Source organism: Mesoplodon mirus (assembly GCF_964341445.2).
Source record: "Mesoplodon mirus genome assembly, chromosome: 14".
NCBI classification, from domain to species: Eukaryota; Metazoa; Chordata; class Mammalia; order Artiodactyla; family Ziphiidae; genus Mesoplodon; species Mesoplodon mirus.
In genome coordinates this window covers 12,789,156-12,809,468 of record NC_138990.1, presented here as the reverse complement: position 1 = coordinate 12,809,468, position 20,313 = coordinate 12,789,156, and the positions used below count along the sequence as shown (strand labels likewise).

The window sequence follows — 20,313 nt, the reverse complement described above, 5'->3', positions numbered from 1 at the left end:
CCAGGGGCTTAAAAAACAAAGATCTAATTGGATGCCCACTGTGTTTGGAATTATTCATTCATCACGGTTTAGTTCTTGATGTTCTTCCAACATATTAGCCTTTAGAATTGCTGATTTTTGTTGTTGCTTCCATTTTGAAGTTATAATTATTTTCATATTTCGGTTAATTCTTTAACTGAAAAATTTTTTTTACATCTTTATTAGAGTATAATTGCTTTACAATGGTGTGTTAGTTTCTGCTTTATAACAAAGTGAATCAGTTATACATATACATATGTTCCCATATCTCTTCCCTCTTGTGTCTCCCTCCCTCCCACCCTCCGTATAGCACCCATTCTGGAAAGTGCACAAATTCTAAATAAGTATATAGCTCAGTAAATTTTTAATATAAGCATACTCATGTAACCTGCACCCAGATACCCAGATCAAAAACTGGAACATGGGCTTCCCTGGTGGCACAGTGGTTGAGAGTCCACCTGCCGATGCAGGGGACACGGGTTCGTGCCCCGGTCCGGGAAGATCCCACGTGCCGCGGAGCGGCTGGGCCCGTGAGCCATGGCCGCTGAGCCTGCGCGTCCGGAGCCTGTGCTCCACAACGGGAGAGGCCACAACAGTGAGAGGCTGCGTACCACAAAAAAAAAAAAGAAAAACTGGAACATCACTAATACCCTAAAAACTGTCTTCTTGTTTTCCTCCCAAATCATGACCCCACTCTCCCAAAGCTACTGCTGTACTGATGTCTGTAACTGTAGATCACTTGTGTCAGTTTTTAAAATTTGATCCCTCAGTAGTTCATACCTCTTTTGGGGGCTGTATAGTGTTCCAGTTTACCTATTTGGAGCCTGTTAAGAACAACACTGCTGTGAATATTCTTCTCCGTGTCTGTTGGCAACACTAGGTATTCATTTCTGTTGACTTTGTCTTCCAGGAGTGAGACTTGATGGATCATAGGATATGCTTATATTCAGCTTTGTAGATACACTGGCCTTTTAATAACATTGTCAACTTTTTTTTTTCTTTTATTTCAGAGCTCTTCCAGTATTAGCGGATTCAGATGAGGTAAAATATATTTTTGCTTATGTCTTGGAGCTATTATTTTCACAAAGTAGGAATGTATTTCAAAAGAAGCTCTGAAAGTTACTTTTTAAAATGATTACAAATTGAGCAGATTGAAAGACTGCGTTCAGTTGTGGGTAAAGTTTTAAGGAACTGGATCCTCATTTAAAACAGGAGCAAGATAAATGCTTATTGGTGTAAAAGGAGGGAAGAATTATTTTATGAGGTTTTGAGTCTATGGTTTTCTAACATCTTAAGATGTAAGAGTTTAGAAGACTTCAAGGTGGCAGTTTGTCTAAATCAGTCTCTTATATTTGTAGATATTTTCCTGGGGTATTAAATAAAGTTTCTAACTGAGTTACATTTACTAAGTAGGAAATTTGAATAGATGATGTGGATTTTGGAAGGTTTTGGGGGGAAAAAATTAGTTACAGATCATCTGGACACTGCAGGGTGGCCCAGGACAGGAAGAAGTCTGAAGTGTAAGGATTAAAGGATGGACGTGGGGACCACCAGTTTATCCAGAGGAAGAGTAGCAGGAAATGAGTGGTAGCTAAGGAGTAATTTACGTGGTGGCTGTAGAATATGAGAGAAGCTACAGCTCTGTTCATTGAAAGGTCAGGGAGAAGACTGGTATCAGCGCGGGGATTTGGCCCCAGTGGGATGGGAAGTTTTGAGGGGGATGCCGTATATACGCACCGTGCTACAAAACCATTGAACTCCAGGATTTATAACGCCAGGATTTATGGAAAGATATACCATGGAATTACTTTTTAAAGGGCAGGGGACACGGGTTCATTTGATAAATAATTGATTTGTAATTTCAAAAATACCTAAAGCGGTGAAGTCAGGCAAATCCCTAGGTGAGCTCTGTGCCTAAGAAATCCCTCTGCCTCACACTGGTGGTTCTGAATTAAAAATGTTAACGTTTTCTGAACTTCACAGATAATTGATTCGACTCCATTACTAGAAGTCTGGATTATATGGTCTTTATTTTCCGTATCTGATATTTCTGTGTATATCGTGGCGTGTACTCCACAAAATTGTGACTACTTCGTAGAGACGCTATAAAGAATTCTGTTAGGACCTGGAAGGAGCATCAACATTTTGATGAATATCTTCCCTTTGTTTTTTAAGGAAATTATGACCAGATCTGAAATGGCAGAAAAAATGTTCTCTTCAGAAAAAATAATGTGATTGGAACCCACATAAATGAAGCCTACATAACAGTGAAGGACTTCCTCAAGACTAAAAGAGAACTTTGTTTTGATATAGTACAATCAGTTTTTATTGCATGATCTTGGAAATCTATGTACTAAAATTAGGAATTCAGATGGTGGGAGGGTTCTGCAACCCTTATTAAGCTGACTCTTGAATGCCAGTTTAATGTCCAGTAAATTGCCTAGACTTGGCAATGACCTGAGAGAAGTATTATAGTAAAGATAGGTGCCCAAATGCCCTTGGCTGATGGGTGGCAGGCGTGTGGGTTTGGGTTCTCCCTTTTCTTTCCTGGGAAATACGACAATTTAAAACAACTTCTTTACATCAACACTCCTACTGTTCTTCCACTGACCTTTGTTTGATTCAGGTGAAGTGATTCTTCTGAGGTGTGGTAAAGCAGTGTCTCCATCTCTTGGGTTTATAGTTACTAGGTGCAGTAATAATTCTCTTTGATTTTCATGCTGAAGCAATTTGATAAGAAGTAAAACTTGGTTAACGTTGGAACGTAAGGATGTTTATATGGTTAGGTTTGCTGTGTGTGTGTGTACCTGTGTGTATGCACATCTGCACAAAGCCCTTGTGTGTAATTATCACCACACACATCAAATCATAGCATTGGTCTTCTCTGTCTGAGCTCAGGGGAGCACAGTACATGGAGAGAGTTTACTTCCAAAGATCTGCTCTGCCGCTGTCCCCTCCCTCAGGCCAGATATCTCTGTGCTGCTGCTGAATGCCTGGGGCAGGTGGGGTCCCCTGGCCACATGGCTCCGCCAGAGCACTTCCTCCCTGGCGAGCTGGGAGGCTCATTACCAGTGAACCTTGAGGAAACTAGAACCTTCTATGTAATCTTAGCATATTTGGTTTCATAACAAAACATATATTTAACTGCATAGTACATCACTATTAATCTTTTAACTAATTTTTTAACCTTAAACCATATTTTATATATTATTTTGTTACATTATATATGTAATATGTAATTTGAAATTTAAAAAAAAAATTTTAATGCAGAACATTCTAAACTTGAAAAGCAGTTGAATATAGTATGATGGAAATGGTGAATGTTCTGCTGCTCTCCTGACCAAAGATACAGCCTAGTGAACATTTAGAATAGGAGTTAAAGTTAGAATCCTATATGTCTTTCTTTTTTTTTTTTTTTTTTTTTTTTGCTGTACGCGGGCCTCTCACTGTTGCGGCCTCTCCCGTTGCGGAGCACAGGCTCCGGACACACAGGCTCCGCGGCCATGGCTCGCGGGCCCAGCCGCTGCGCGGCATGTGGGATCTTCCGGGATAGGGGCATGAACCCGTGTCCCCTGCATCGGCAGGCGGACTCTCAACCACTGCGCCACCAGGGAAGCCCTATATGTCTTTCTTTGAAGGAGTTCTAAGCTTGTGAGTTGAGGATGACTTCAGAGTTTTTTGTTTGTTTGTGTTTTTTGTTTGTTTTGTGGTACGCGGGCCTCCCACCACTGTGGCCCCTCCCGCTGTGGAGCACAGGCTCCGGACGTGCAGGCCCAGTGGCCGTGGCCCACGGGCCCAGTCGCTCCGCGGCATGTGGGATCCTCCCAGACCGGGGCACAAACCCGTGTCCCCCGCATCGGCAGGCGGACTCCCAACCACTGTGCCACCAGGGAAGCCAACCAGAGTTTTTGATTGAGCATTAAAGTCTTAACCAGTACAAGCACTTAAATCATAACCTTTCATTGATTTTTTTCATTGTGAAGCCACAAAACAAAATGATTTCTTTCAAAAGCCTGCGTTATGAATTGGTTTCTCATTTACTCGTTTCATAGGAGTTAGTAAAAAAGCTTTCTAGTAGTAATGCCTCTTGAAAGATACTTTCAAATTTATTTGCAGTAGTGAATATGGACCGTGTTGTACTGAGAAAGGTTTGGGACGTCCTTCCCAAGAAAAGAACATCTAACAGTGTGGTTCCCTTGCTTATTTCTGTTTCTGCCACAATAATGGGCTCCCACCTACCATCTTTCCCAGCATTTATGTCCATTCTGGTTTTGGTGTATTTTACCCTCAGCCCAGTTGTTTCAGAGCTGGAGGTGACCAGTGCCTTCTTGTTCCTAACATTTGTATCTAATACCAGTCCCCAGATTTTGAAGCAGATTGATCCCCAACTCATAGGGCTGTAGTTGAATTTTGAAATGTAGAATCCTGGGTTTCCAGCTGCAGATGTCGTGGAGTGCGAGTTGATGGTAACTGTGCAGTAATAAGGGAAAATGCTTCTCACATAACCTTGATAGTGTTTATAAAAACACTTCTGTCTGCAGCTGGCAAGAAAAATGCTGCCGGTATGGCTCAGGTGCACACCGCAATGCAGACTTTTCTCCAAATCACAGAAAGCAGTGTTTTCTCCTGATAACCTCATCAGAAATGTTTTTCAAGGGGTGTATACTGTGTCTGTCACCTTCAATGGCACTTGTGTTTGTTGGTGACTCGTGAGCTGAATCGAGTGTTCCTACAGCGGACCTTCTCGGCCCCCTTGTGTGCGCAGGAGGGGCTCTCTGGGGCTCTAGCCGTAGTTCTGATGAAGGACCCCAGGGAGAAGTCACACTCAGAGCCACTGTACAGCTCGTCATCCCCGCTTCTGCACAAAGTTTCCAGAAACTGGGCATCAGGGTCTTTGAGGCTCTCACATCATTTTATTCTTAGGATGTCATCAGGATGGGTTTTCCCCATTAATGCAGGGATCTGAGAATAAGAGTCCAGTTTTATGTGTTCCTAGGCAAAATGCTTAAGTGTTTTTATTATGCAATTCATGTTAGGTTTATGTGATGTATGAAATCTGCTTAAAAGGGAATTTTCATGATTTGAGTTAGATTAGTATTAGTATCTGCTTTAGTGGAGCTTTAAGTTAGTTTATTTCAAAAAATAAGGAAAAATAGATGAATATGTGAATTTTTTAAGCCCGAGAGATAAGATGCTCCCATACTTTTTACTTTTCCTGTAAAGAAAATAATATTTAAAATCTTTCACATATCCTGTAGAGAGGACTGACTTTCCCCCTCTATGGCAGTATATTATATTTGCACTACTGTGATGTGAAGATTGAAAGTATAAAAGACGTACATGTACATGAAAGTATAAAACGTTGATTTTTATATCCTTTTTTCAAAAGGAATTTGAGTCTATTGCACTAGGCCATACAGGACTGGTTTATGAGCCGTATTATGCTAGATTTATAAGTCCCTAGTTTTGGTACTTGTGTCTTCGTATGATCAACAGCATGCGATAAGCAATACAAAACACCATGCCTTATAAGAAAGAAGTTTAACATGTTGGTTAAAGTACTAAATTACATAACGAATGTATATAAGTGACAAAACTAGATTTAAGGAAATGTACATTATAACACAGGAGCTCAATAAGAAACTTCTTTAGAACTAGGAAAACATGTATTTGGGAAGAAAGGGGCTTAAGAAGTTATATATTTTTATTTAAAAGTTTAAATTATTGTATTATTTGGAAGAAGCTGCTCTGAATGTAGGACAAAGCTATTTCAAAGATTTTTGTTTGAAAAAACTGATGTATTTTTGTGCCTTAATATTTGTTATGACAATAAAATGCTTTCTGAAATTTTGGATGACCCATTCTTTTTTTTTTTTTAATTTATTTATTTTTGGCAGTGTTGGGTTTTCTTGCTGTGCGCAGGCTTTCTCTAGTTGTGGCGAGCGGGGGCTACTCTTTGTTGTGATGCACAGGCTTCTCATTGCGGTGGCTTCTCTCATTGCGGAGCACGGGCTCTAAGTGCGCGGGCTTCAGTAGTTGTAGCGCGTGGGCTCAGTAGTTGTGGCTTGCGGGCTGTACAGCGCAGGCTCAGTAGTTGTGGCGCACGGGCTTAGTTGCTCTGCGGCATGTGGGATCTTCCCGGACCAGGGCTCGAACCCGTGTCCCCTGCATTGGCAGGCGGATTCTTAACCACTACGCCACCGGGGAAGTCCCTGGATGATCCCTTCTTGATAGGATTTATGAGTGCTAAGATTACTTAAACCTACAGGAAATGTAGACTCCAATAGATGGCAGGACATAAACAAAATTCTCAAAAGATGAGGTACAACTAATTAACAAACATGAAGAAGTGTTCAATCTCAGTAGTGATCAAAGAAATGCAAAATAAAAGGGGAAATTTTTAAAAAATCAAGTTGATATGTTTATGCTGTTAAGTATTTGTAAAAATCCTTTTGCTTTTAATGTCTGATGGAATGAGCACATCATTAGTGATGGTAATGTAACTGATTCAGTCTTTGTGAAAAGAAGTTCAACCTTTTCACAACCTTTGAATAATACCAGTTCTGGTGACGTTTTTAAAAATGATTCAAAATATAGAATCAGGCTTCTGCACAAAAATGTTTATTATAGCATTATTTAAAGTAGAGAAAAAACAAGAAGCAAACTAAATAATCAACAGTAGAATGGTTAAGTGAATTATGGTTTACCAGCTACTTTATGGAATACTCTGCACCCATTAAATTATGAAGAATATATGATAACATAGAAACGTACTTGTAAGAAATATAATCCAAAGTCACATATGTGACCTCATCTATGTAAACACAAAGTAGGGAAAGGACCGAGTGAGAACACATCACTGGCATGCAAGGTGAAGGTTCAGGTTCAGCTAGGCTGTAACTAATAATAAATAATAAGTCAATCCCATTTCAGTAGGTTAAGACAAAAAAGTTTATTTCTTGACCTTGTAACTGTGCTGGGATAGGTACAGAGGTGAGCAGGGCCGCCCTCCTCACACAGTCCCTCAGGGGCCCAAGGTTTATTTCCATCTTGTGGGCCCACCATCTCCTGGGGCCTGTCCTCTGCATCCAGCCAGCAGAAGGGGAGAGTTGCTCCCGCCTGGGGATTTTGCAGGGCTAGACCTGGAAGTGGTGCCCGTCACTTCTTAGCTTATTCCATGAGCAAAACTCAGTCACGTGGCCACACCAAACTGCCAGCTGGACTGGGAAATGGCGCGAGCCGTATCCCTGCCTGCTATTCTAACTGTGAAAGGAGAGGATGGATTTCGGTGGACAACGAAGGCTCCTGCCACAGGTTATTTGGGGTCACTGGCCTAGGGGAGACTTCCAAACCTATGTTTTTCCAATTTTCTAAGGTCAGCATATTGAGAAATAAATATGTTAAAAGGGCCATAACTAGACTGTATGAGATCAGAAACTTTAGAAACAAATGTGTTCTCAGATCACAGCTGAGTCCATTAATAAAATCCATCTGGCCCCAAGTAGGTGGGACGTGGAGGATTTTCTTCATGGGAATTCTCCCAGCCTTGGGGGGTGGTCAGGATGGGTAGTCCCAGAGGAAAAGCAGGGTCTGTTGTCATGACTGTGATGACAATTCAGGGAGTGTTGGGAGTGCTGGAGAGTGCCAGGCTTTGTTAACCGTTGTGGTCTCATAGTAGACAATGAGGGAGGTGTAGCCACTTTATAGATAAGAAACTGAGACACGGTGGTTAAATAACTTACCCAAGGTCACCCTCCTGACAAGTGACAAAACTGGTACAATACCAGCTGTGGGTGACAAGTGTCCTTGAAGGGTTGTCCTCAAAGTCCTGGGGAGAAGGGAAATTTCATTTAACAAACATGTGATTGCTCATTAGAGGATTAAGATATTGTATCTAAAGTGCCTGGTGCGGACTTCCCTGGTGGCGCAGTGGTTAAGAATCTGCCTGCCAATGCAGGGGACACAGGTTCAAGCCCTGGTCCGGGAAGATCCCGCATGCCACAGAGCAACTAAGCCCATGCGCCACAACTACTGAGCCTGCATTCTAGAGCCCGCAAGCCACAACTACCGAGCGCACGTGCCACAACTACTGAGGCCCGTGTGCCTAGAGCCCGTGCTCCGCAGCAAGAGAAGCCACCACAGTGAGAAGCCCGTGCACGAAGAGTAGCCCCCGCTCACCACAACTAGAGAAAGCCCGTGTGCACCAACAAAGACCCAACACAGCCAAAAATAAATAAATAAATAAATAAAATAAAGTGCCTGGGGTACAGGCCTTCCCAAAACAGATAAGATTAGTATAAAAAATGCAACAGTTAAAAAAAAAAAGCAACAGTGATTATGGTAGATGCTACTGAGACTCAGTTGAAAGAAACTCCATACAAAATTCAAACACATTCTAAGGTTTCTTTACGTGCATTAAAATGAAGTTACCCATGGTAGTGTATATATGTCAATCCTAATCTCCCAGTTCGTCCCACCTTCCCCTTCCCTCCCTGTGTCCACATGTCCGTTCTCTATGTCCGCCTTTCTATTCCTGCCCTGCAAATAGGTTCATCTGTAACATTTTTCTAGATTCCACATATATGTGTTAATATACAATATTTGTTTTTTTCTTTCTGGCTTACTTCACTCTGTATGACAGACTATAGGTCCATCCACATCTCTACAAATGACCCGATTGCATTCCTTTTTATGGCTGAGTAATATTCCATTGTATATATGTACCATGCATAAAATAGCTAGCTAGCGGGAACATGCTATAAAGCACAGGAAGCTCAGCTCGGTGCTCTGTGACAACCTAGATGGGTGGGAGGGAGGTCCAAAAGGGAGGGGATATAGATAGCTGATTCACTTCATTGTACAGCAGAAACTAACAACATTGTAAATCAATTATACTCCAATTTTTAAAAAAAAGAATGTTTCCCAACTGACTTAGAGAGAGATGTGACTACAGGACATGAGTTAGAGAGATGCGTTATGAAAAGCCCTTGAGCCACCATGGCTGGCTTTGAAGATGGAGGAAGGGGCCATGAGCCAAGGGATGCAGGTGTCCTCGAGGAGCTGGAAAACTCAAGGAAACAGATTCTTCCCTGGGACCTCCACAAGGAACTCAGCCCTGCTCACGCCTTGATTTTAGCTTGGGGAGACTTATATTGGACTTCTGACCTCCAGAACTGTAAGATAATAAGTTTGAATTGTTACAGACACCAGTTTGTGATAACTTGTTACAGCAACAATAGAAAACTAACACAGGTTCTGAGTCTCTCTGGCAGATAAATGTGGGATGAAGGAAGCACACAGAATTTTTGGTGCTCCAAAGCACAAGGGCTCATTTCCCTTTCACCTGACCTTCAAGGGAAGAGTGCACTCCTGGAAAATATGGAAGAGTTGTGGTATTCCATGAGCAACAATGGTCTCTGCCAAAATCATGTGACACCACTTTTTGGCACATGGCAGACATACATTAATACTGAATAAAAGAATCAGTAACTAGGGCTTCCCTGGTGGCACAGTGGTTGAGAGTCCGCCTGCCAATGCAGGGGACATGGGTTCGTGCCCCGGTCCAGGAAGATCCCATGTGCCGCGGAGCGGCTGGGCCCGTGAGCCATGGCCGCTGAGCCTGCATGTCCGGAGCCTGTGCTGCGCAACAGGAGAGGCCACAACAGTGAGAGGCCCGCGTACCGCAAAAAAAATAATAAATAGATATCTAGATAGATAGATAAATAAATAAATAAAAGAATCAGCAACTAAGTTAAAAAAAAAATGAAGTTACCCAAGGCATGTCCTATGCCTCTTCAGTGATAGTGGATTGACAGCTAAATTCCTACTAACATAACCTGGTATGGTACTGAATTCAGATGTAAATAATTTTGACAATATTTCCTTTAAATCATTTGGGAAATAATAAGAAGCTCCAGTGCAAGTTTATGTACAGGGATGCTTTTAAACACTATCCAGCAGATGGTGCCAAAGTAATGTCTCTGAAGAGGGCTAATCTCTATTTTTGGCCTCTAATTCTTGCCTTCAAAATTTTTATTCATTTACTTTTACTTACCAAATGCCAATTTAAGGATAAAATTTTTAAAAATTTTTTAAATGTACACAAAGAGTACCACCATCCTGGTAAAAAAAAAAAAACTTTTCAGGTAAACTTTTCAGGTCTCCCTGGTGGCGTAGTGGTTAAGAATCCGCCTGCCAATGCAGGGGGCACAGGTTTGAGCCCTGGTCCGGGAAGATCCCACGTGCCGTGGAGCAACTAAGCCCGAGCACCACAACTAATGAGGCTGCACTCTAGAGCCCGTGAGCCGCAACTACTGAGTCCACGTGCCTAGAGCCCGTGCTCCGCAACAAGAGAAGCCACTGCAATGAGAAGCCCGTGCTCGGCAATGAAGAGTGGCCCCAGCTCCCCGCAACTAGAGAAAAGCCCAAGCACAGCAACGAAGACCCAACGCCGCCAAAAATAAATTTTAAAAAAAAACCCAAACTTTTCCTTTAGGTATATTTCCAGTCTCTCTCAGAATTAGAACTTGAAAGCTCCAAGGGGCCTCTGAGCTCATTATACAGATGAGAAAATAATGAACCAGCAAAGCTTCCTTGGCCCCAGGTCTCTCAGGCCAGAGTGGGAGCCTCTCTCCTAGATTGCTTCTCTCAACTCTGGATCCTCAGGGTCAGAGGGAGGGAGGTGCCACAGGCAGGTTGAACTGCACATCAAAACTTGAAATATACTTTCTATGATTTGGTTATCCCTTGCTATGTCATTTTATAGTACTGTGCTGTCTTTCACTCTAGCCACCAAATTCTTGTCTCTACATAAAGAGTCATAATTCTGATTCTCTGGTTCTTAATTTGATAAGTGGACGTTTCCTTGAGGCATAGTAGACTCCAGAGAGTTAAAGACATTGTCTATTTTATTTTTAATGCTACTGAACATACTGATAATAAAATATTCTATTCTAAATTTTATCTTCCTTTTTTGTTTTTTCAATTTTTTATTTTTAAGTTTTTGGCCACACTGCGTGGCATGCAAGATCTTTGTTCCCTGACCACGGATCAAACCTGCGCCCCTTACTGTGGAAGCGCGGAGACTTCCACTGCACTGGACTGCCAGGGAAGTCCCCTTTCTTTTTTAAAAAAAGAAAATTAAGTGGGGAATGAACAAGCTGGCCTTTTCACTAAGAAATTGCTTTTTAAATAATGGATTTATGATTATAAAATGTATTTGTGGATTTCAAGTTCTGATAATGGAGAATTACCTTCTGTTGAACCAACCTTACCCGCAGACAACAACTCTAGATAAAATTTAAATAACAGCTACTTTGAAGACATCAGAGAGAGACAGAAACAGGGAGACAATGGAAGGTACTCAACACTTGGATGAAGGGAATTGTACTGGGTGCATTTCCCATTTTTATGGCTTTTACACTCAGGGCAGGCCACAGTTTGTGCCAAGTGGAGATTAAACCCAGATATAAAACCTGAATTTTACCTGAGCTGGAAGACAGAAATTAGAAGAACCACAACAGCTGGAAAGTGAAAGAATTACTGAAAGAGAGAACCAAAAACGTAAGAACCATTCTCTGTGCATAAACCTCCCAAATCACTGGCTTGCCCTCAACTATGCATGTATGGTGGTACAGACTCCATGTACCCATCTAAGGCTAAAAAATGAAACTAAGATTTCTGCTAATATAAGAGACAAAGTTTGGCTAGAGTCCAACCATGTAAACTGCCTGCTTAAAAACATAATGTGGGGTGACAGAGAAAATGGGGACTAAGGACCTCTGAAAATTTATCATATAAACAATGGAAATCCTCATGAAAACTTTCAGAATTAACCTTTTTTGAACTCTGGAAATTGACCAGTCTTGCAGCAACCTAGGGAGCATTTATTCAAGAAAAATTCCTGAATTTCAGTAAGAACATCAAGCTTGGTGGTGTTCTAATTTGTCCTACTACCATACTCTGTTCCCCAGCTCAGCAGTAGCCTTCACAATTAAGGGTCTACATTCCCAATACTGCAGGGGGGCAGAATGGATTAAAGACCTAAGTTAAGACCCAAAACCATAGAACTCCAAGAAGAGAACACAGGCAGAACACTCTTTGGCATAAATTGTAGCAATATTTTTTTTGGATCAGTCTCTGAAGGCAAAAAAAAAAAAAAAAAAAAAAAAAAGCAAAAATAAACAAATGGGGCCTAATTAAACTTAAAAGCTTTTGCACAGCAAAGGAAACCATCAACAAAATGAAGAGACAACCTACTGAATGGGAGAAAATATTTGCAAATGATATGACCAATAAGGGGTTCGTATCCAGAATATATTAACAGCTCATACATCTCAATATCAAAAAAAAAAAAAAAACCTGAGTAAAAAATGGGCAGAAGACCAGAACAGACGCTTTTCCAAAGAAGACATGCAGATGGCCAACAGGCACATGAAAAGATGCTAAAAACATCACTAATCATCAGAGAAATAAAATCAAAACCACAATGAGATATCATTGTCAGAATGATAACCTGTCAGAATGGCTATCATCAAAAATACCACAAATAAAAAATGTTGGTGAGGATGTGAAGAAAAGGGAACCCTAGTACACTGTTGCTGGGAATGTAAATTGGTGCAGCCACTATGGAAAATAGTACTGAGGTTCCTAAAAAAACTAAAAATAGAACTGCCATATTATCCAGCTATTCCATTCCTGGATATATATTGGAAGAAAATGAAAACAATAATTCAAAAAGATACATGCACTCCAGTGTTCATAGCAACATTATTTACAATAGCCAAGATACGGAAGCAACCTGGGTGTCCATCAACAGATGAATGGATAAAGAAGATGTGGTACATGTGTACAATGGAATACTACTCAGCCATAAAAAATGAAATTCTGCCATTTGCAACAACATGGATGGACCTAGAAGGTATTATGTTTAGTGTAATATCAAGTCAAAGAAAGAGAAATACTCTGTTATCACTCACAGGTGGAATCCAAAAAATAAAACGAAAGAATATAACAAAACAAAAATGGGTCACAGATATAGAGAACAAACAAGTGGTTATCAGTGGGGAGAGGGAAGGAGACAAGGGCAAGATAGAGGTAGGGGATTAAGAGATACAAACTCTTAATTATAAAACAAATAAGCAACAAGGATATAGTGTACATCACAGGGAAATATAGTCATTATTTTATAATAATTTAAAATGGAATATAATCAGTAAAAATAATGAATCACTATGTTGTACACCTGAAGCTAATATTGTAAATCAGCTATATTTCAAACTTTTTTTTTAAGGTTTTTTTTTTTTTTTGGTTGCACTGGGTCTTAGTTGCAGCAGGCGGGCTCCTTAGTTGTGGCATGTGAACTCTTAGTTGCGGAATGTGTATGGGATCTAGTTCCCTGATCAGGGATTGAACCTGGGCACCCTGCATTGGGACAGCGGAGTCTTATCCACTGCGCTGCCAGGGAAGTCCCCTATACTTCAATTTTTTAAAAAATCCAAAACCCATGAAATTTAAACAAACAATAAAGTTAACAAAGCCAAAAGTTTGTTCTTTGAAAAGATAAACAAAATTAATGAATGTCTACCTATATTAGTAAAAAAAAAAAAAAAAGAAAAGAGATCGACGGGCTTCCCTGGTGGCGCAGTGGTTGGGAGTCCGCCTGCCAATGCAGGGGACATGGGTTCGAGCCCTGGTCCAGGAAGATCCCACATGCTGTGGAGCAAGTAGGCCCGTGAGCCACAGCTACTGAGCCTGCGCTCTAGAGCCCGCGAGCCACAACTACTGAGCCCGTGTGCCTAGAGCCTGTGCTCTGCAACAAGAGAAGCCACCGCAATGAGAAGCCCACGCACCGAAATGAGGAGTAGTCCCTGCTTGCCACAACTAGAGAAAGCCCGCATGCAGCAATGAAGACCCAATGCAGCCAAAAAATTAATTAATTAAATAAATAAATTTATTTTTAAAAAAAAGAAAAGAGAGAGAGAGAGAGCCCTGATTACCCATATCAGGAATAAAAGAGGGGCTATCACTACATATCCAACAGATTTTTAAAAGATAAAAAGGGAATAATACCAATAATTTATGCTAATAAATTTGAAAAATTAGATAAAATGGGAAAAGTTCTTGAATATTCTAATTTACCATAATTGATATAAGATGAAATTTAAAAATCAAATTTGATAACATACAGACATGCTTCTTTATCTTTTTGAGGTAATTTTAGATTTACAGAAAAGTTGCAGAATTAGTCCAGTTCCCTTACTCCTTTCATCCAGCCTCCCCCTTTGTTAACATATAACCACAAAACACTTGTCAAAGCTGTGAATGAAACCTTGATACAGTACCTTTAACTAAAGCACAGCATTTATGCATATTTCATCAGTTTTTCCACTAATGTCCATATTCCATTCTAGAACCCACTCCAGGATCCCACACTGCGTTTACTATGTCTTCTTAGGCACCTCTTATCTGGGGCAGTTCCTTGTCTTCCAGATCTTTCATTGCCTGATAATACCAGTTAGGTGTTTTGTAGTATGTCTCTCAATGTGGGTTTATCTCATTTTTTTCTCATGTTTGGATTGATACTATGCATTTTGGGCAAGAATGTCACAGAAGTGATGTACCTTTCTCTGTGCCTCAGATCAGAGGGTACATGATATTGATGTTGATATGCCTCATTGATCCACTGTAAATTTAAATTTTTCCCTCTCTAATATTTGTAAATATTTTGGGGGAGATACTTTGAAGCTATGCAAAACTCCTGTTTCTGCTTAAATATTTACCCAGTAATTTTAGCATTCATTGGTGGGTCTTACCTGCAGCAATGATTACTGTAGTGTTCTAAAGGTGACTTTTCTATTTTTTACATTTTTTCTACTTTTACTGATTGTAATTTTTCTGTAAGGAAGAGTTGTTGTCCCCCCCTTTTTATTTATTTAATCATTTATATATGTATAACCCAATGGACTCATAGATTTGGGTTCCACTGCATGAAACAGAAATCCAACTACCAGTGGCTTAACCAAACAGGGATTTATGTTTCTTAGCAAACAAGACATCTGGAAGTAAGAGGCCCAGGACTGGCATGTCTCAAAGAAATCATTAAGGAAGCAAGCTCCCTCTGCCTTCTCTCTTTCTTTCTTTCTTTTTTTTTTTTAGTTTATTTTATTGAAGTATACTTGATTTACAATGTTGTGTTAATTTCTGCTGTACAGCAGAGTGATTCAGTTATATATATATATTCTTTTTCATTATGGTTTATCACAGGATGTTGAATATAGTTCTCTGTGCTATACAGTAGGACCTTGCTGTTTATCCATTCTCTATATAATAGTTGCATCTGCTAATGGCAAACTCCCAATCCATCCCTCCCCCTTGGCAACCACAAGTCTGTTCTCCATGTCTATGACTGTGTTTCTGTTTTGTAAATAAGTTCATTTACGTCACGTTTTAGATTCCACATATAAGTGATACTCTATGGTATTTGTCTTTCTCCTTCTGACTTACGTCACTTAGTATGATAATCTCTAGGTCCATCCATGTTGCTGCAAATAGCATTATTTTATTTTTTATGGCTGAGTAATATTCCATTGTATATATGTACCACATCTTCTTTATCCATTCATCTGTCGATGGACATTTAGGTTGTGTCCCTGTCTTGGCTATTGTGAATACTGCTGCTATGAACTTTTATGCCTTTTCTCTTTCTAAACTTCCATCTGGTCCTCATGGTCATGGGGTGGCTGCTGCACCTCCAGGCACTGGGCCCATGCTCCAGGCAAGAGGAGGAAGGACACACACCAGTTGAGTCTGTTTCTATTTATCAAGAAAGTGGCTTTCCTGGAAGCCCCACTCACCAGACTTCACTTATATCTCATCAGTCAGCACTGGGTCACGCAGCCGAGGGAGTCCGCATTTAGGGAGTCTGGAGAGGTGGTAGAGGGGTATTTTAACTGGGTATATTACAACCTTAGACAAAAATAGTATTGTATTAACCAAGGGGAAAGATCGTCAGTAACCTCTTAGGGCCTCGCCCAGAGAGTATGTGCACAAGCTTGATCGTGTGTGTGTGTCACCTCATTTCCTGTTAGAGCCACAATTCTGGAGAGAAAAATTATTTTCAACTTATTGCCAATGGCCACTCTATCAGTCAAAAGCCGAGAGATGGCTTGCTCAAGTTAGTATAATGTGCAGATGATTTATTTACAGGATATGAACAGGATGTACAAACGCCAACCAGGGGAGTGCCCTATCCCAGAGCTTCTAATGCAGGTGCTCTTCCTGTCTCTGGACCCAGGAGGATGAGAGGGAGAGGGGCTGCTGGAATCCCAGAGAAAGAGAGGGATGGAGAACAGATTGCCTTGAAAAGAGCAGTGATCTTCTATCGAGGCTTGAGTCAAGCTCGGGACCTCACCGTTCTCTATCTGACCTCCCACTGAGCGCCTCCACCTGCTACACACAGCCAGAGGACACAGCACCGAAGGGTGTTGACGCAATCCCTACAGGTTGGCATCGAGGCAGAGGGCAGGCTGGGAACGGGTGCAGAGTGCCTCCGGAGGGACACATAGAGTCATCTGGCAAAGCCGTCCTGTTTTGAACAATATTAAGTATGAAATTCTAGACCCGGGAATTAATTTCAACAATTCCTCGGAGGTTATTGTAATCAGGCCTAATTGTATAGGTGTAATCTCAGTTTGCAGTAAAAATGTATCCCTGAAAAATTACTCCCGAAGCTAATTTTGATATATCTGCCTTAGAAGATATCAAACATTGGCCGAGGAGAACAATGAGCAAAGTCTTGTGTTTAGTTTCTAATGCAGCAGAAAGCATGCTCCTCGGGATCGGACACACCCAAGTGTAAATCCTGTTTCTCCCGATTACTCACCTGATGTTGCTCTTGGGTGATCAAGCATTCTAAGCCTCAGTTTCCCAATCTGCAAAATGGGAATAATAATAGGACCTATTTTGCTGGGTTGTGAGGGAATCAATGAGAACATTCATGAAACGCTTAACAGAGTGCCTGGCATACAGCAGGTGCTAAGGAAATGTTGGTTCCCTTCTTATGTTGTCCCCGTGTGGAGGACCATGAGTCAGTTTAGGCAAAGACTCTTTAACTAAGCACCACTATACGCTAGGCACTGTGTTAGGCACTTTATATTCATCATTTTGAAATCCCTTAATAATTCTTCAGATAAATGCTGTTTCCATACATAGTTGAGGAAACTGAGACCTGCAAAGCTTAGGAGAGTTGCAAGGTCACACTGGCAACATGTAGTGGGTAAGATCCGGCCCAGGTGTGTCTGATTTCAAGGGCTGTGTATCCTTGGCTGCATCCATACTCTGCCCCTCCCACAGGCACTTGGACTTCACTGTGGAATGGCATTCATGGATTTGCAGCATTTCCTCCTTTTGGCAGATGTTAACTGGTGTTTGGTCTTTAATCAAGGCACAATTGAATCTGTTTTCCTACATATTTTCATTTTATAAAATTGGAAACGGTTTTGTAGGGAGGAAAGTCTCTTCTAGCTGTCATGACCTCATACATAAGCGGACAGTCTTCAAAGTTCAACACAGGAGTACACGATTTTGTTGGCTGGGGCTCGAGATTTAGTGTGAAAGCCTCCCGTAGCCCCTCACAAAAGGGCCATGCTCGGAGCTGGCACCTGATAAATATTTGCGTAAAGAGTAAATTGGACTAAGTCACTGCACTCCTGCTAGACCGTCCTCCCCCTGTTCCTATCCTGTTATCCTGGCTCAGGCTCACATGCTGGGCTTTGTTCCTGGGCCCCTTTGCAGGTGCTTAGTGGGGGTCGATTACACTTAGAATCACAGATAGAGGTGAGTGAAGGAGACAAAGAGGGAGAAGCAGCTCAGAATGAGATGACAGACAAGATTCAGCCACAGAGAAGCCCGAGAAAGCCGAAAGAGAAAAAGCGACGTGTCAGTCACTGTGAGGGTCCCAGGAAACGGCTCTGGAATGGCTGATTTAGACTGGGTGCTGCTTCTGATCGGGTCTTAAACAGATTTCTACAGCATAACTTCCTCCCCCATTTTGTATTCCCACTTTACACAGGGGATGTGAGTGTATCCGAGAGACAGCACGGAGCCCAGGAGATGGCAAGTGATTCTGCCCAAAGGCTTTAACAATATTTTCTTTAGACATCTAGGCCCCCTTCATCCCCTGACATTCCAGAATAGTCTCTTGCAAATGAAATATAGAGGAAACAGAAGAAACAATATCGAGGTAGGCCCATCTTATCAAGTCAAAGGTTGGTTTTCGGAGCCCTGAATAGAGGGCGCTTGGTTTATTCTCACGGTCTGTCTGCTCTTCGCAGCCTTGGCAAGTCTGGCTGTGGAGGGTGTGCCTTGATGACCACAGGTCAAGGGCGGTTGAGGACAGAGAGAGAAGGGACGGTACTGCTGGGGCAGTGGGACCTTAGAAGGTTAATTCGGAGCAGATGCCAGAGCACTAGACAGAAGTCAGCCATAGGACAAGGGAAACAAATGGAAATCGATAATAGGGAAAAAACCTCTGTGTTGAAACTTAGAAATGCTTGAAAAGTAAAAGAAGAAGAAAAGAAGGAGAAGAAGAAGGGAAGAAGAAAACCAAAAAAAAAAAAAAAAAAGAAACAGGAAAAACTCTGTTCCTGTAAATAAAATTCCTGAAATCCTATGATTGCATTATTTAAGTAAAATGTGGGATAAGGTAGCCTGTGCTGGAACCAGCCCTGCTCTGGAGACCTTTGGGTTTGCAAACCATGGGCAAGTCACTCAGCCATTCCCGGCTTCAGTTTCTTCACTGGTGAAATCAGGAGTGCCTTCCAGCTTTATGAATCCATTCAGAGGGCTCAAGGGGACAATAGGTCTTGCGCACATCTGTCTGGTTCCAGCACACAGCCGGAACACGCCTGAGAAGCCTTGGCTTTGGGGGCTGCCATGTAAACACAAGGTAGGATAAAATACCAAATAAACACAGCCACAGTGACCAGAAGGAATCCTTCCTTGGGGGTAGGGGTGGGGAGAGTGCAGACAGAGAGGGGGACGCTGGGCTTTGGCCCAGAGAACAAAGGCAGAAAACCACTATTTCCACAGGCCGCCCGGGCTCAGGTCACCGCTGCCCAGCGCCCTCCACCTGGACAGGGAAAAGCAATCTTCTGCCCAGGTCTCTCTCAAGCCGTCTCCCCAGGAATGCAGATAAGAGTACCAGACCTGCTCTCCTTCCTCCGGCAGGAAGGTGGAGGGGGCAGCCCAGCAGGACTTCCTGGGTAACTCCTGCCCAGGTGGCCAGGCTGCACCAGGCGCCACCAGTCCCCTTTCCAGGGGACTCCAACTTTCCTTTCCAAAGGAAAACAGTCCCTGCTCTGAGGCTGCAGCCTTCTGAGCTCTGTGCCTTGAGCTCTGAGTGGGCTCTGCTAAGTGAAATTCGGAAAAGGAAAAATAGATTTGAGGCTTGGCCAGACTTGGTGTGCACCATGACATCTGCAGTGTTGCCTTCTGAAAACATTCTTCCAGTAAGAACTTAAATAATGTTTTCCAGGAGCTTGGGGCTGAGGCCATCTGGTTCCTCCCACAGCCCCTGGATGCAAGGACTCAGACTGCTCATGTCTGCCCTTCCCAGCGGCATTTCCCACCCGACCTCAGCAGAGCATCCAGTGTTCCCATAACCCGGCCTCCGGTCCAAACTGAGTTTCTCCTTCCGTTTGGGGAGTGGAGGACAGCAAATGAGGAGGGCTGTCGATTCTGAGTCACCGTGCGTGTGTGTTCTTGTACCCCGATAGCACTGTTTAAAAAGACACTAGTCTGCTCGGGTGGAGAACTTGGTCTAAGTTCATGAAGCCCGTCTCCTGGCCATTCTAGTCCCGTCTTCCGAAGGCCGTGGAGGAAGATGTCCTCACGTGAGCTCTGAAGTTGGACACACCTGGGTTTGAAGCTCCACTTTCTGCTGGGTGATATCAGCCTCAGTATCCCCAGCTGGGAAAGGGGCGGGTCAGGAGCGGCCCGGCGCGGGGTGGGCTCCCGGGATCCCGCACGCACGTGCGCGCCGCCTCGGCCGCCTCCCCCGCCTGGGCGCTGAGGATGCCCGCGCTCGTCCTCGGCGTCGCGCCCGGCCTCCTCGGGGAGCCGCGCGGGTTGGGCGCGCTCCCAGGCGCATTCCTGGCCGGGCAGCCCCTCCTCCTCGGCCTTGGCCAAGGGGCTGGCGCCTCCCCGCCTCGCCGCGATTGTCTCGTGCGGGCGGCTGCGGACGCTCCTGGCCGCTGCGGCTGCAGGTCTGCGCGCGGCGCACCTGGACCCGGGACT

The 20,313-nt window shown here is 42.8% G+C and overlaps 1 protein-coding gene across 2 annotated transcripts in view; it reads left to right on the top strand.

Moving 5' to 3' along the window:
- Nucleotides 1-6,128, top strand: part of TMEM87B (transmembrane protein 87B) — a 54,768-nt gene extending 48,640 nt beyond the window's left edge. For both annotated transcript variants that reach the window (XM_082642865.1, XM_082642864.1), the window contains exons 18-19: nt 1,029-1,059; nt 2,194-6,128. In XM_082642865.1, the coding sequence (XP_082498991.1) occupies nt 1,029-1,059; nt 2,194-2,253 (91 nt within the window). In that variant the 3' untranslated portion in view covers nt 2,254-6,128. The remainder of the gene's footprint in view (nt 1-1,028; nt 1,060-2,193) is intronic.
- Nucleotides 6,129-20,313: the final 14,185 nt, after the last annotated feature.